The following is a 14,577-nucleotide window of genomic DNA, read 5'->3' on the forward strand; positions in this document are numbered from 1 at the left end:
CTTGTTACTGACAATAAAACAATAATAATTTTGCATTAAAAAATAATCTGTCAAGTAACAGAAACCCACATATCAAGATGTCAAACGCAACTAATAATTCATTCATATAAAGCACAACTCTACGAATTTATGATTCTTGTGAGCTTTTAATTCTCTAAGATGGCCGTGCTTTTTCCTGTGTGGGTAATTTTCCATCAATTGACCTTTGACAGCTAGGGCTGGATTTTGCCAATGGGGGGCTTTTGGAGGCGGGACTCCCACTTGTTGGGTTTTAGTCCCGCCTCCATCAACTTCTGGCCAACCCACGCTATTTTCCCTTGATTGACCTTGTTAAGCCCGCCCAGCGGGCTTAGCAGGCCAATTAAGGGAAAGCCGGTTACAGAGAACGTCAGCATATGACGTTTCATCTCTCAAAAGTTTTTGACAGATGAATTGTCATCGTTTGACAGCTCTGTGAAGCTGTCAAACAGTGACATTCTCTGTAGTTTGAGAGTTCTTGAATTCAAGACCTCATCAAACTTCTTTCTTTAGCAGAAATTGGATGGTTGCTGCATTGGAGATGGTTGCTGCAGCGGAGGTGCGAGGCTCTCCGCATACCCAACTCTTGAAGCCTGCAGGAAGAAACAAAGGTAAGTAAACTTTTAGTAACACTTTCCACTCACCTCACATACTTACCTCTCCACACTTGCACCCATCACTTACCTTCACAGCGCACTTTTGCACCCCTCTGACCCCCACAGACCCACTACTCGCCTCGGTGGCCCTGGCGGGGTTTGCAGCCTTTGGGAAGCCCACACGTGTGGGTACAATGGGGATAATCCTCTTATCTGCCTGTTAACTACCCTTCCCGCCTCCAAGGAGACAGGACCCGGCGCGGGTCAGCTACCCGCCTCCTGGCAAGATGGCACAGGGCGGGTTGGGGGGCGGGATGGGCACCTTCCCCCAGATTCTGCCATTTTCCCGGCAGTCCTGCCTCCATACCCGCCTCCGCAGGGCTGGCAAGATCGCGTCCTTAGTGATTCTACCATGTCCTCATTCAATCTGTCAAAGGCTCCACCTTATAATCATTTTGGTAATTGGCACTACTTATTTTCCCCATGGTTGGCAACTGAATCCATACAAATAGTTGTCCTTTGTTTCACTATTTATGACATTGCTACTTTATATTAGTTGTTTGAATTATCTTCCAACACTTGTGCATGTGGCAGCAAGAAAGATTTAACAACAAATGACATAGTTGGAACCTGACTATTGGATTGAATTGGATTGGAACAGATTAGAACGGATTGGAACCTGACTATTAGATTGGATTGGAACGGATTGGATATTAGGGGTGCATTTTCTTCGCTTTGAGAACAGGCAGAAGCATTGCAATGAGGTGGAAGCGAGGTAACAGTGGCTCCTGCCTCATTTTGTGCCAAGTAGACAGATGATGCCCATTTCCAGCAGCACTGAGGACAACTGGGTTGGGGAAGAATAATGAGCACAATTACATCATTCTGTTCATGGGTGTGTGTGTATATTTCCAGTGACAGTACTTTTGTTTGTATAGGAACCCAAATGTACCAGATAGTGATTAGGAGTAAGTGATAATTTTCAAAAAGTTTTAAATCAATGGATTAGTTCTTGAGAAATCATCAGAGTATCTATCAAGTGTCCTTCAGGTATCACACTTGATCTGAAAAATGTGTCATACATGCACTTGAGTGGATCAAATTTCAGATTCACAAAACAAATCACAACCAAGTAATTAGGGAATGTGCCAACCAGAAGTATGCAAAGTGAATATATGAAGTTTCAAAAAGAAATATTAAGGGCATATAAAAGTAACCAATTAACAATGAGCAGTCAGCAAAATACACCAATTAAGAGAGAAATCAATCAAATTGCTTCAAATATATTTTTTAGAAAGTCCTTTTGTCCACCACCTTGGACCCTCCTTAAGGTGAGGAATTTAGTGCAAGTAATAAAGTTTGTAACAGAGTAAAGATACAAAAAAGTGATAATTTGCAAGAAAATGGATAAACTTACCTATACAACAGCATTTTGGGTGTTTAAAAGTACATCCCTCTCTGAGCGGCCCAAGGCCTGACTTCATGGTGTATTCCCAAGCCATCACTGCCCGCTGCAGGGACTCAGCAGGCTACAGCTCCCACAATGCATCTGTGTCTATAACTCCCAGGATGCATCTGTGCCTTTGACTCAATCTTTTTATGATAGACAGTAAGACTGACCAATCACAATGTACTAAGATTTGCTGTTTGTGAATTTCACTTCCTTCCTGCTTCCTATCCAGTGAACTATAAATATTAGCAAAGTGGAGCTTCAATGATAAATATAAATTTATGTATTTTTTGATTAGAAACATCAAAACAACATAATGCATGAAGTTTGGAACCTTTTGTGAGGATATTTTAGACAGGAAAAACAATGTACATACAAGGAGTTCTTTATTTATGTAATTCAAGTGTATTAAAGTGACTTTGTGTTTAGTTATTGTTCCAGAGACAGATTCCTCCCACTTCCCCGGTCTACCTACTCACCCTTTCTCAGGAATACTACTTTGGTTCGACTTTTACTCCAGTGTACAGGTCTAGGTCTAGGTGTCTGGAGCCCTTGACCCCTGCATCATCTTTAAACCTGATCAGCAATTTAACACATTGTCACTTTGCATCTATTCCCTACACCACTCTACAGGATTAACAAATTATGCAACCATATGATCCTGAGCGGCCCTTCTTCCCCCAAATTTATTTATATAACTCTGGTATGTGAGGGAAATATATTTATTTCATTATGTATTTATCCACCTGAAGTAGATGAAGAAATTACTATTTATTTATTTTCTAGTAACTATAGTTAAAAAACACTTCTTTAACCATTTATGAATGCATCTCTCTTCTTTCCAGATCCTTTCACCAGAAACATGTGCTCCTCCTTCACCATCCCACACTCCAAGCTCTGCCTTTGCAGCAGCATAACTCACTATGATGAGAGAACAGGTGGTTTAAAAATATTTTTGAGTTCTGGACTGTGTAGCTGCTCAATGCTTAACTATTGCTGATGAGGTCAATTGTACATTTCAGGATTTCTTTTTAGTGATTATATTTTTGGTATGTCAATTTTGTTGTGGTCTTTTTTTTTGTGCCACAGTTTGCCCGCCCATCCATGTATCCCATTGTCCAGCCATCTGCACTGTTACCTATCTGCTCCGATTAACTTACCGTATGCCCAGTCCTTGCTCAGTTAAGCTGCAGAGCTGCTTGTGTGTCCAACCCACTGCACATCTGTAGAGCACAATATCACCTTCTCCCACTGCACATCTGTAGAGCACAATATCACCTTCTCCCACTGCACATCTGTAGAGCAGAATATCACCTTCTCCCAATGCAAATCTGTAGAGCACAATATCACCTTCTCCCACTGCTCAGCTGATCACCAATTGCCACTTTGTCAGTCCTGCAGCTCAGTTCTCCACCTGGCATTCTGTCTGCCCACTTCATCTACTGTTTGGCGTTCTATTCGACTGCTTGCCTCTCTGTACTGCTATCTTTGTCCAGCCTATTGCAATTTTTTGTGCATTGCTCACCACCTATCCAGCCTATTGTCCACTTCTTTTGCTGTTCTTTCGACCATCTGATTGTCTGTATAGCTCCCAGCCAGACTTTTCATTCCACTGTATGTTTCCACCCTCTGTTCACCTCACTATCACACTGCTAGTCTCTTCTGTTGTCCATCTGCTTGTACTGCTGCCAACTAACACTGTCTATATGTACATTAGGATCAGGGGGAGATTTGTAGGCCAAGTAATCCTGTCCCCTGTCATAGCTGATCATCTAGAAAGAAAGGCCTTTCTCAATGTCACCAGTTTTACTGGAAGAGGGATAAGAATTTGAAATGTAGATTCAAGCTATATACTTAATCAAAAGAAACATAAAGTGGGAAACTGCACTGTAAATTTGTGATGTACTTTGTATAGCTACATTATCTTGAGAATTCCTCGGTGGCTGTTTTTCTTCTTCAAGCCATGACAGTCTCATAATAACAAGAAATAGGAGCAGGAGTAGGCCATTTGGGCCTTTGAGCCTGCTCCGCCGTTCAATAAGATCATGGCTGATCTTTGACATCAACTCCACCTTCTCACACTATCCCTATACCCCTTGATTTCCTTAATATCCAAAACTCTATCACTCTCAGTGTTGTGTCTCCTTGTGTTCTTATTACAGACACTTTTAACTCATTTAGTTTACGACTTTCACTCAGTTGTATTCTTGCTTTTATGATGTTGCTGCCGCCTGGTGCGGAGTGATACAAGATGTCCGACCTTGCACTGCGCACTGCTTTTCACAGTGTGCCACATAGCAATATAAATACACTAACCAAAGTAGTTCCATATAACGATGTAACAAGTAGTTCCATTTAACGATGTAATAATATAACGATGTAACATCCCTCTCTCTCAAAAAAACTAAAACATGAAATTTAATTTAATTAAAAGAATATTATATCTAAACTATTATTATCAAATACAAAGAATCGTGAGTTTTCTTTTCTTATTCGCGATATCGCTTAGGTGGTTGGATGTTGTCCCTCCATCTTGTGGATTTGGTGGTGACCACTCCTCTCTGCGTTGTTTTGGTGTGTTCCGCTCTTCTTGTTGTTGTTGCTGTCGCACTTGGAGTTGGAGTGTGCATGCTCGTGGTTGTTTGATTTGTGGCGCTTGTTTCTGGCATTGTACTGCTTGTGGTAGCTGGTGTTGTCAATGTTGCTGATGTTATCTGCTGCTTATCCAGTTCAGGTGAAGGTCTGATATGGAGTCTGTTCCGCCTGTATTGGTTACCAGGTTTGGTCTCTACGAAGTAGGATCTTGGAGTATCAGCTTTTCCAATGACCATGGCTGGATTCCAGGTTTTCAACACCGGGTCTTGCACATGCACTGATTGCCCATTCAGCAATTCTGGTAGCATCTTTGCATGTTTGTCGTAATGTTTGCTCCCTACGACTTGTGCTTCTGCCAGCTTCTGTCTGAAGTCCTCCTGGTCCTGGGGAGGATGTATTTTTGCTGGTAGGGTAGTCTTAAACTTCCTCCCATTCAGCAATTCCACAGGTGATTTCATGTCTGCTTTCAGTGGTGTTGATCTGAGTGATAGGAGGGCAAGGTCTTGGTCTTCCCCCATCTCACTACTTTTGATGAGAGTTCTCTTGACAGTCTGGATCTGTCTTTCGATGAACCCGTGTCCCCTTGGGAAATGTGGGGATGAGGTTACTATTTTGAACCCATACTTTTCTGCCAGAGCTCTGCATTCACTCGATGTGAACTGGGTTCCATTGTCACAGATTACCTTTTCCGGGATTCCTTGTTCAGCAAACAAGCACTTTGCAATTCTGGTGGTAGTTGTGGCTCTCAGATCTTTCATCCTTCTCACAAAAGGAAACTTGGAATAGTAATCTGTCACTATGAGATACCATTCTTGATTGCACATGAAGAGATCTGCCCCAATAGTGTGCCATGGTCTTGACGATATTTCACTAGGTATCATCTCCTCTTTCTGTTGTGCATTTCTGTATTTCTGGCATATACCACATGCAAAAACCATCTGTTCAATATTTTTGTACATGCCTATCCAGTATACAGCTGATCTGGCTCTCAGCTTGCATTTCTCCATTCCCATGTGGCCTTCATGTATTAGATGGAGAAGTTCTGTCTGCATCGTCTTTGGCACGATGATCCTCGATCCAGCAAGGAGAATACCGTCTTCTACTGCGATGTTGTCTCTAATCGTCCAGTATTGATGAATTGTCGCCTGTACCTGCTGGATTCTCTCCGGCCACCCCTGTATCACTTGTTGTGTGAGTAGTTGCAATTCCTCATCTTTGCTTGTCTCATCTCTGATTTGATTGAGCTTTGTAGGGGTAACACTCACTAGGTGGTGGATTTTTACTGTTAGACCCTCCACCTCGTGTTTCTCATATGGTGACAATCGAGACAATGCATCTGCTAGCATCATTTCCTTTCCTGGCTTATATTTAAGCGTGAAGTCATAGCTTTGGAGCCTTAGAAGTAGTCTTTGCAGTCTTGTAGGTGTTTTGCACAGATTCTTCTTGTAGATCTGTTCTAGTGGCCGATGGTCACTTTCTATTGTAAACTGCCTTCCATACAGGTATGTATGGAATTTCTCGCATCCATACACTACTGCTAATAGTTCTCTTTCTATGTTGGCGTATCTCGTCTCGGCTGACGTCAAGGCCTTTGATGCGAAAGCTATTGGCTTTCCTTCCTGCACAAGAGCTGCCCCTAGTCCTCTGGTAGAAGCGTCTACTTGTAGAGTGACTGGTTTTCTTCTGTCACAATATGACAGACTTGTTTCTTTGCACAACAGTTCTTTAAGCTGTTTGAAATTCCTTTCGTGTGATTCAGACCACTGGTATTTGGCATCTTCTTTCATTAGCTCTCTGAGATTTGTTGTATGTTCCGACATGCGTGAGATGAAAGAACTCATGCATTGGACCAAGCCGAGGTAACTCCTCAGCTCTTTCTTATCTTTGGGTGGTTTCATTTCAGCAATCGCCACAATCTTCTCAGGACTTGGCTTGACTCCCTCTGGTGTGTAAATCATACCGAAGAATTGGCATTCCTTGACTTTAACTATGCACTTATCGGCATTTAACTTGATGCCAGCCTTCCTGGTACGCTCCATAGCCTCATGTAGGTGCATATCATGGTCTCTTTCATAGATCTGAATATCATCAGCTATTCCTATAGCTCCTCCACAGCCTCTGTATGTCTCATCTGCTTTCTGTTGAAAGATATCTTGACTGACCTTTAACCCGACTGGTAGCCGCAGGAATTTGTAACGCCCAAATGGTGTGTTGAATGTTGTCAGTGTTGTTGATTTCTCATCCAACTTCACGTTCCAATATCCATTTCTGGCATCTAGTTTTGAGAAAACCGTGGCTCCTGCCAGTGATGGCTTAATCTCCTCTAGCGTTGGGGTGGGATAGTGGTCCCTCTTTATCGCCTGGTTTAGATCTTTGGGGTCCAAACATATTCTGAGACGCCCGTTTAGCTTTTCTCGTACCACAATTGAGTTTACCCAGTCTGTGGGTTCAGTGACCTTTACGATCACTCCCTTTTCTTCCATCTCCTTTAGCTCTCTTTCAAGCTTTGTCTTCAGCTCGATGGGTACTTTTCGTGGAGCAGGATAACGGGCTTTACCTCTGGATCGATGGTGATGTGGTATTGGAAATCTCTGAAACATCCCACTGTATCATCGAAACATTCTGGATACATGTCTATCAAGTCCTTTTTACTCTTGATTTGTGGGCGATTCTCCAGCGGGGTGTTACTGTCTATCCTCAGTGACGTTTCCGTCAGCTCGTGATTCACTGAGATCAATCTCAACTTCTCGCAGCTGTTTAATCCCAGGATCGCTGGCCCCTCAGTGTCGGTGACATAGAACATGCAGTTGATGTTCTTTCTTTTATGTGTCCCTTTGGCAAAGGTTGTTCCGAGTTGTTTAATCTCACTCCCCCCGTATGCTGTCAGCGTGACATTACTTGCCTTTAAACAACCCTTTTTCGGGTAGCCATTTTCTCTCAAGTTTTCGGGAAAGATCTGCTGGTACAGTCTCAATGGGAGAATATTGCTCTGAGCCCCTGTGTCCAGCTTCAACTTTAAGTTGATGGTTGTGGGCTGACCTTTGACCCTCTTTTCGATTTGGATGATGGTGTGCAATTCTCTCTTCGGAATATTTTCTGCTCTGGACATCTCGTGAAGCCGTACCTTTATGGTTTCGATGTTTAGTGTATTGTCATGACCATAATCATCATCATCCTGTTCATCCATGGCATGGATATTGTGTTTCTTTCTCTGGTTCTGCTGTCTGCCTTTGTTTTTGATGTATGTTCCTTCTTTCTTCGTTCTACACCTCTTTTCCCAGTGGTTTAGTTTGCCACATGCATTGTAGCTTGTTCCATATGCTGGACATTTCCTCCTGTCTGTATAATCGTGCGGTCTTCCACAGTTTCTGCACATGTTTCTCCCGTTGTCATGCGAATGTCTTGGTGTGTTGTACTTTTCTCTCACTGTATCCACTCTGTTGTCCGTCTCAGAAGCCATCCGCATGTCAGCCGTTTGAGAAATCAGCGTTCTCATTTGCTGCTTCATGGCTTCATGAGCTCTCGCAGTATCTATAGCCTCTGTTATTTCGAGCTTTTCTTTCTCTATCAGGGCTTTTTGTACCTCTGCATGCGCTGACCCCCATATCAGCTGGTCCACAAGCCTTTCCTCCATTTCCTTAAATGCACACTTGCTGGCTTCATTTCTCAGCCTTGTCAGGAAATTGTCAGCTGTTTCACCGGGTTCCTGTCTTAGACTCTGGAATTTGTATCTATGTATACGGTGATTGGATTTAGGTTCTAGATGGTTGCTGAATTTCTCAAAGATTGTCGCAGGGTTTTCCTTTTCCTCTTCAGTCAAACTCCAGCTATTATACAAATCTAGACCTTTTTCTCCTGTCCACAACAGAATGTAACTAACCTTTTCTTCGTTGGCAGTACCCTTCAGGAAGCTTTTGAATGTAAGGTCACATTTCTGTTTGAACTTGCGGAATGCCTCTACGATATCGTCGGCTTCCCAGTTCATGAGGGGTTGCATTTGCACAGTCAGTGCAGCGGCAGCCGCCATCTTAGTTGCCTGTACGATTCACGCTCAATCACCACAGACACCGGCACTCACGATCAGCTCATATATTCACTTTTCATCTTATTCGTAGTTCGTATGGCACAAGTTGTACTCACTTATACCGCTGCCACCATGTTGTGTCTCCTTGTGTTCTTATTACTATGTAATACAGACACTTTTAACTAATTTAGTTTATGACTTTCACTCAGTTGTATTCTTGCTTTTATGATGTTGCTGCCGCCTGGTGCGGAGTGGTACAAGATGTCCGACCTTGCACTGCGCACTGCTTTTCACAGTGTGCCACATAGTAATATAAATACACTAACCAAAGCAGTTCCATATAATGATGTAACAAGTAGTTCCATTTAACGATGTAATAATATAACGATGTAACACTCAGCCTTGAATATACTCAACAACTGAGCACCCACAGCCCTCTGGGGTAGCGAATTCCAAAGACTCACCACCCTCTGAGTGAAGAAATTTCTCCTCATCTCTGTGACCCCTAGTTCTAGACTCCCCAGCCAGGGGAAACATCCTCCCTGCATCTACCCTGTCAAGCCCTGTAAGAATTTTATATGTTTCAATGAGATCACCTCTCATTCTTCTAAATTCTAGGGAATATAGGCCTAGTCTCCTCAATCTCTCCTCATAGGACAATCCCCTCATCCCAGAAATCAATCTAGTGAACTTTCGTTGCATCGCCTCTAAGGCAAGTATATCCTTCCTTAGGGAAGGAGACCAAAGCTGTACACAGTACTACAGATATGGTCTCACCAAGGTCCTCTTTAATTGCAGTAAGACAATCATTGCAGATTGTTCCCATTATCCTGGTTTTGGTTTTAAACTCTGAACATTCATCTTGTACCACATTCATAAACAGGACAATTAGGCAGGAATAATAGCTCAGTGCTAGTTTTTGGAAACAGCGAAGCCATCTATATTTAACTTGTGTATTTTAATGAGTATCTGACTTGTAGTTAATCAATGAACCTCTCTGCTGACTGAAAGTGCTGCATAATATATAGATGTTTATTCAATAAATACCTTCATTACAATATTGCTAAAGATAAAAAGTGTCCCAGTTAGAAATTATGAGAGAGGTTAAAGTACTATAAATAAAAGTGCATCTAATAACGCTGTCATCTTGACTATTGGACTCCTACTGTAAATTATTGCCAATTTTCTACACATCGCTTTGATGCGCAGCTCATTAGATAAGTATCTATACAGTCGTGGAAACTTTAAATGCAGTATATACAAGGCATTGAGAAAAATGATCTACCTGATCGACCAACTGGTTATACAGATCATGGCAGTTGTCAAAAATATACTTGTAGGTTGAATCCAAGCAGGCTTTGACACAGTCTTTCACCACAGAACTTGCTCTTGGAGGGCTCTGCAGTTCTTGAACCTGAAATCATCAATGCTCAATGAGTCAACAATTCTGCAATGCAAGGTGTTAAAAATAAGCACAAATCTTTATCAAGTTGAGGAGTGTTATGATATGTACATAAAGTCAACATTTGCGGTAAAGCAAAAGGTTCCTGGGGCACAGAATTCAGATTCCAATTTTGTTTCAAAGTTAATCACTAATGTAGTATGAAATTAAATCAGAATTTTTTTCTTAAAAAGTGCTTTCCCTTTTGGCTCAGTAAGTCTATTCAGTGATGTACCTGAGCAATACCAGGGAGGCTCCAGGTTTGATCCCAGTCCTGGACTAGTGAGGGCCAAACTAACTGGAGCTCCTACTACCGATCATTGACTATCAATCACTACTGGAAGTGTGTGTGTGAGCGTGCATGTCTTGCTGGAATGAATAACCTTCCGACGTGTCAGGACGCAAACATGAATAATGGTCACTTGGGCGAGGTACAAGAGAGCACCCAGTACCCTGGAACTGTACCCCAGCATGCAGTCAACATCTTCAGAAGGGGAGAAAAGAAATTGGGCAAGAAAAAAATCCATTGGAAACAGTATAAACTGTGCCTGTACTACTGAAGAACATTCAAAGTTGAATTTATATGACTAAAAAGAGAAAGAATTGAGAGATATTCGTTGTAAAACTAGCTAAAAGGACTTCAGAGTCTTTTCTGGTCCTGAACTCTCCTTTCTAATCAATTCACTGGGCATGTTTGTTAATAGAAACATGAATAATACATTCCAAAAGTTAAATAACTGCTCTTGGGCATAGCAGTTCTTATTCTTTAAATAAAGTTTTCTCCTCATACTATGGATATTCTATTAAGCTAACAAATCCTGTGCGGTAGTTTTCTTTGAGAACTGTTTCTTTTCTCCTGTACTCATTGGAATTTAAAAGAATGAGAGGTGATCTTATTGAAACATATAAGATACTGAGGGGGCTCGACAAGGTAGATGCAGAGAGGATGTTTCCCCTCGTGGGGAAATCTAGAACTCGGGGGCATAGTTTCAGAATAAAGGGTCGCCCTTTTAGAACTGAGATGAGGAGGAATTTCTTCTCTCAGAGGGTCGTAAATCTGTGGTGGCTGGGTCATTAAATACATTTAAGGTGGAGATAGACAGATTTTTACAAGATAAGGGAGTGAAGGGTTATGGGGAGTGGGCAGGGAAGTGGCTTTGAGCCCAAGATCAGCCATGATCTTATTGAATGGCGGAGCAGGCTCGAGGGGCCAAGTGGCCTATTCCTGCTCCTATTTCTTATATTCTTAAGGAGGTACTACATTATGACATGCTGTGCAAGTCTTTTCTTTCCCTCCTATTCACACACCTTTATTATACAGCAACCCATGGCCTGGCTCACTTTAGTTCTTTCTGACAAGGTAATTGCTAGGGTTATCTGTCCCTGAAGATTAGAAGGAGGTAGAAAATAAGGCACAGGGTAATCCTTGTTTTCCAACAAACCAGCATGGTGCGAATAGCCAGCTGCTGAATAGTCAATGAAGATCGGCTGATGTTGCCGTCACCAGGGGGGCGGGGGGGGGGGGGTGGCGAGGGGAGTGGGGGGGGGGGGGCGGGCGGCAGCTCGCTTACTTTAAATGTGGAGTCGGGAGAAGCACAGCAGGGCAAATTGTACTTGGTATATAGAAGAAACAGGTTCAATGTGCTGAATGACCTTTTCTTGTTCCATAGAGCATGATAAGGAATAAATATTTTCTCTCTTTCGTGAGGTGGGGGGGTGGGGGTGAGGCAGGGGAAGAAGAAAGTGTGTAATGAGCAGTGCAGTTCCACATATGATCCTTGGCCCCGATCTTATCTCAGAGGCGGGGAGGGAGCAGGTGGGTAATTTTGCGATCGGGGGAAAAACGGTTTTCCCTCAGGTCCTGCCGAATTTAACAGCAGGACCTGATTACCATTTTTTGTCTCCATTTCCCTGCCGCAGCCAGACAGATTGTGAGGCTGGGTGACTGTCGGGCTGATCGGCCTTCGGCACCAGGCCGCAGCCAGGGAGCGAAGAGGAGTGAGAGAGGGATCGGACAGGCCGGGGGACAGCTGGGGGTGGGGGGGGGCGGTGGGGGAGATCGGAGGCCAGAGGGGAGATCGGCAGGGTCGGGGGGAGATCGGCAGGGTCGGGGGGATGTCCGATCATGGGGAGTTTGTGAAGCAGGTAAGCTGGATCCAGCAGGTAAGTGGAAAAGCACTTACCTCTTCGATCCAGCAGTCCTCGCCTCCCCTTAGCCGCCGGGTATCGTGAGGCCCAGAAAACTCGCTCAGCCAGGCTTAAATTTAAAATGGTGGTTAAACATGAGGCATGCATCCTCATTATAATATTTAAATGGACAACCCGCCTCCTGGGAGTGGATTGGTTGCCTGCCCCCGTCCCGCCTCCGTTAAAACCGGAAGTGGGCAGGTTGGGGTCGGGATTCAGATTTTTAACATTTTTACATCCCACCTGACCCCAACCCACCCATTTTTTGGGGGTTAAAATTCCATAACATTGCGACATAATATTGTTTGTTGTAGCGCAGTCAACTCTACTGAAACAGCTAATTCATGACATGCAGATTGAGAGTGCCCTATAATTTCTGTAGAACTCGTCACAAAAAAGGCTGAATTAAAAAAAAGTGTTCAGTAATAGAATTACCCCAAATATTTAAAATGTTCTTTCAGAAAACAGATGTTAGATCACAGGGTCAGGTTTGCAAGAGCAAATGACCATGTATATATGGCACAGCGCTGTACATTATATTCTACCTCAATCCAGTGTTGCAGTCAACACTTTCCAATAGGGTTAAGTCACTAGAGAAAACTTATCCTGAGCAAAATATTAGTTAGAGGAAAAATCCACATCTCATGGAGTAAAACAATAAAACCTTTTGCACAATATAGTTGTCATGAACAATAATGAACAAGGTAAAGTTGTCTTTGCTAATAAATAAATTTTAACTGCATTCCATTTAATGATCCGCTCGGTAAAATAACATCCCACCTTCATTCGGAAAAAGGTAATGCTGGTCAACAGGTCCACAGTTGATTTCAGGTCTTGCAGTCTTTCTGGATTGCTTGCTGGGAAATTATCCTGGGGAAAGTAATGCAGAAAAATGATCTTGACAAAGGGTTGACCCGAAACGTTGACTCTACTTCTCTCTCCACCGATGTTGCCTGGCCTGCTGAGTTTTTCCAGCATTTTCTGTTGTTATTTCGGATTTCCAGCATCTGCAGTATTTTGCTACAGAAAAATGATACTTCGCTTCACAGTTTTAGAAAGCCAGCAAAAGCCGAAGTTTGAAATGTGATGCTTAGATTATATACTTTAAAAATACATTTTATATTAAATAGGCAAAATAAGCCTCTCTCTGTGAGCAACTGACAATCAACAGCTACATCATCTTGTGTGTATGTAGTCTTTTTGTCTACAAAACAACAGAGGAGACATTTTTTATAACACATTGACTGTGAGACATTCCAAGGATGCAAAAGGCTCGATATAATACAAGTTCTTTCCTTTTTTTCTCCCTCTTTAAAAATCGCAAAACATCCCAAGGCTAGAGGTCAGGTTGGGGGGGGGGGGTTAGAGGTCAGGTTGGGGGGGCTAGAGGTCAGGTTGGGGGGGCTAGAGGTCAGGTCTGGGGGCTAGAGGTCAGTTCTGAGGGCTAGAGGTCAGGTTGGGGGGGGTTAGAGGTCATGTTGAAGGGGCTAGAGGTCAGGTCTGGGGGCTAGAGATCAGGATGGGGTCTAGAGATCAGGTCTGGGGGCTAGAGGTCAGGTCTGGGGGCTAGAGGTCAGTTCTGAGGGCTAGAGGTCAGGTCTGGGGGCTAGAGGTCAGTTCTGAGGGCTAGAGGTCAGGTTGGGGGGGTTAGAGGTCAGGTTGGGGGGGCTAAAGGTCAGGTCTGGGGGCTAGAGGTCGAGATTGGGGGGAGGATGGTGGTGGGGGAGGGAGGGGGGGGGGTGCTGTGATTGGTAGCCGGCAGCAAACCACATTCTTTAAACGTGGGATCGGGAGGAGCATGTCTGCTCATGGTTTTACAAATCTGACAGCAGCTGCAGAAGTATCTAGCTCTAGTGTTTTGTCCACTTTATCACAGGACTGCTTATGATCTACTACACACATAATTAAAACCTTACAAAGAATTACATTCCACCCAATACCAAACAAAGTATAAAATCTGGAAATGGTACCAGTAAAAATTGACCATGAAGCAATCGGATTGTCATAAAAACCCAACTGGTTCACGAATGTCCTTTAGTGAGGAAACCCACTGTCATTACCCGTGTGGCCTATTAATAACTCTAGTCCCACACAACATGGTGGACTCTTAACTGCCTTCTCAAGTCTAGCAAGCCACTCAGTTAACGACAATTAGGGATGGACAATAAATGCCAGTCTTGCCCACATCCTGAGAATGAATATTAAAAAAAAACTGGCTATCTATAACCCTTAGTGCCAACCATCATTCAGTGTCTTTTCCAATGAC

General features: G+C 43.2%; 1 protein-coding gene across 10 annotated transcripts in view; it reads right to left on the reverse strand.

The window, feature by feature from the left end:
• unc13c (unc-13 homolog C (C. elegans)) overlaps positions 1-14,577 on the reverse strand; it is a 794,870-nt gene that overhangs the window by 259,832 nt on the left and 520,461 nt on the right. For all 10 annotated transcript variants that reach the window (XM_085968792.1, XM_085968791.1, XM_085968790.1 and 7 more), the window contains 2 exons: positions 13,092-13,181; positions 9,969-10,097 (listed from right to left, as the gene is read on the reverse strand). In XM_085968792.1, coding sequence (XP_085824918.1) covers positions 9,969-10,097; positions 13,092-13,181 — 219 coding nt within the window. The remainder of the gene's footprint in view (positions 1-9,968; positions 10,098-13,091; positions 13,182-14,577) is intronic.

The sequence above is a fragment of the Somniosus microcephalus genome, chromosome 27 (genome assembly GCF_052327205.1).
Source record: "Somniosus microcephalus isolate GS21.2 chromosome 27, FLI_Smic_1.0, whole genome shotgun sequence".
NCBI classification, from domain to species: Eukaryota; Metazoa; Chordata; class Chondrichthyes; order Squaliformes; family Somniosidae; genus Somniosus; species Somniosus microcephalus.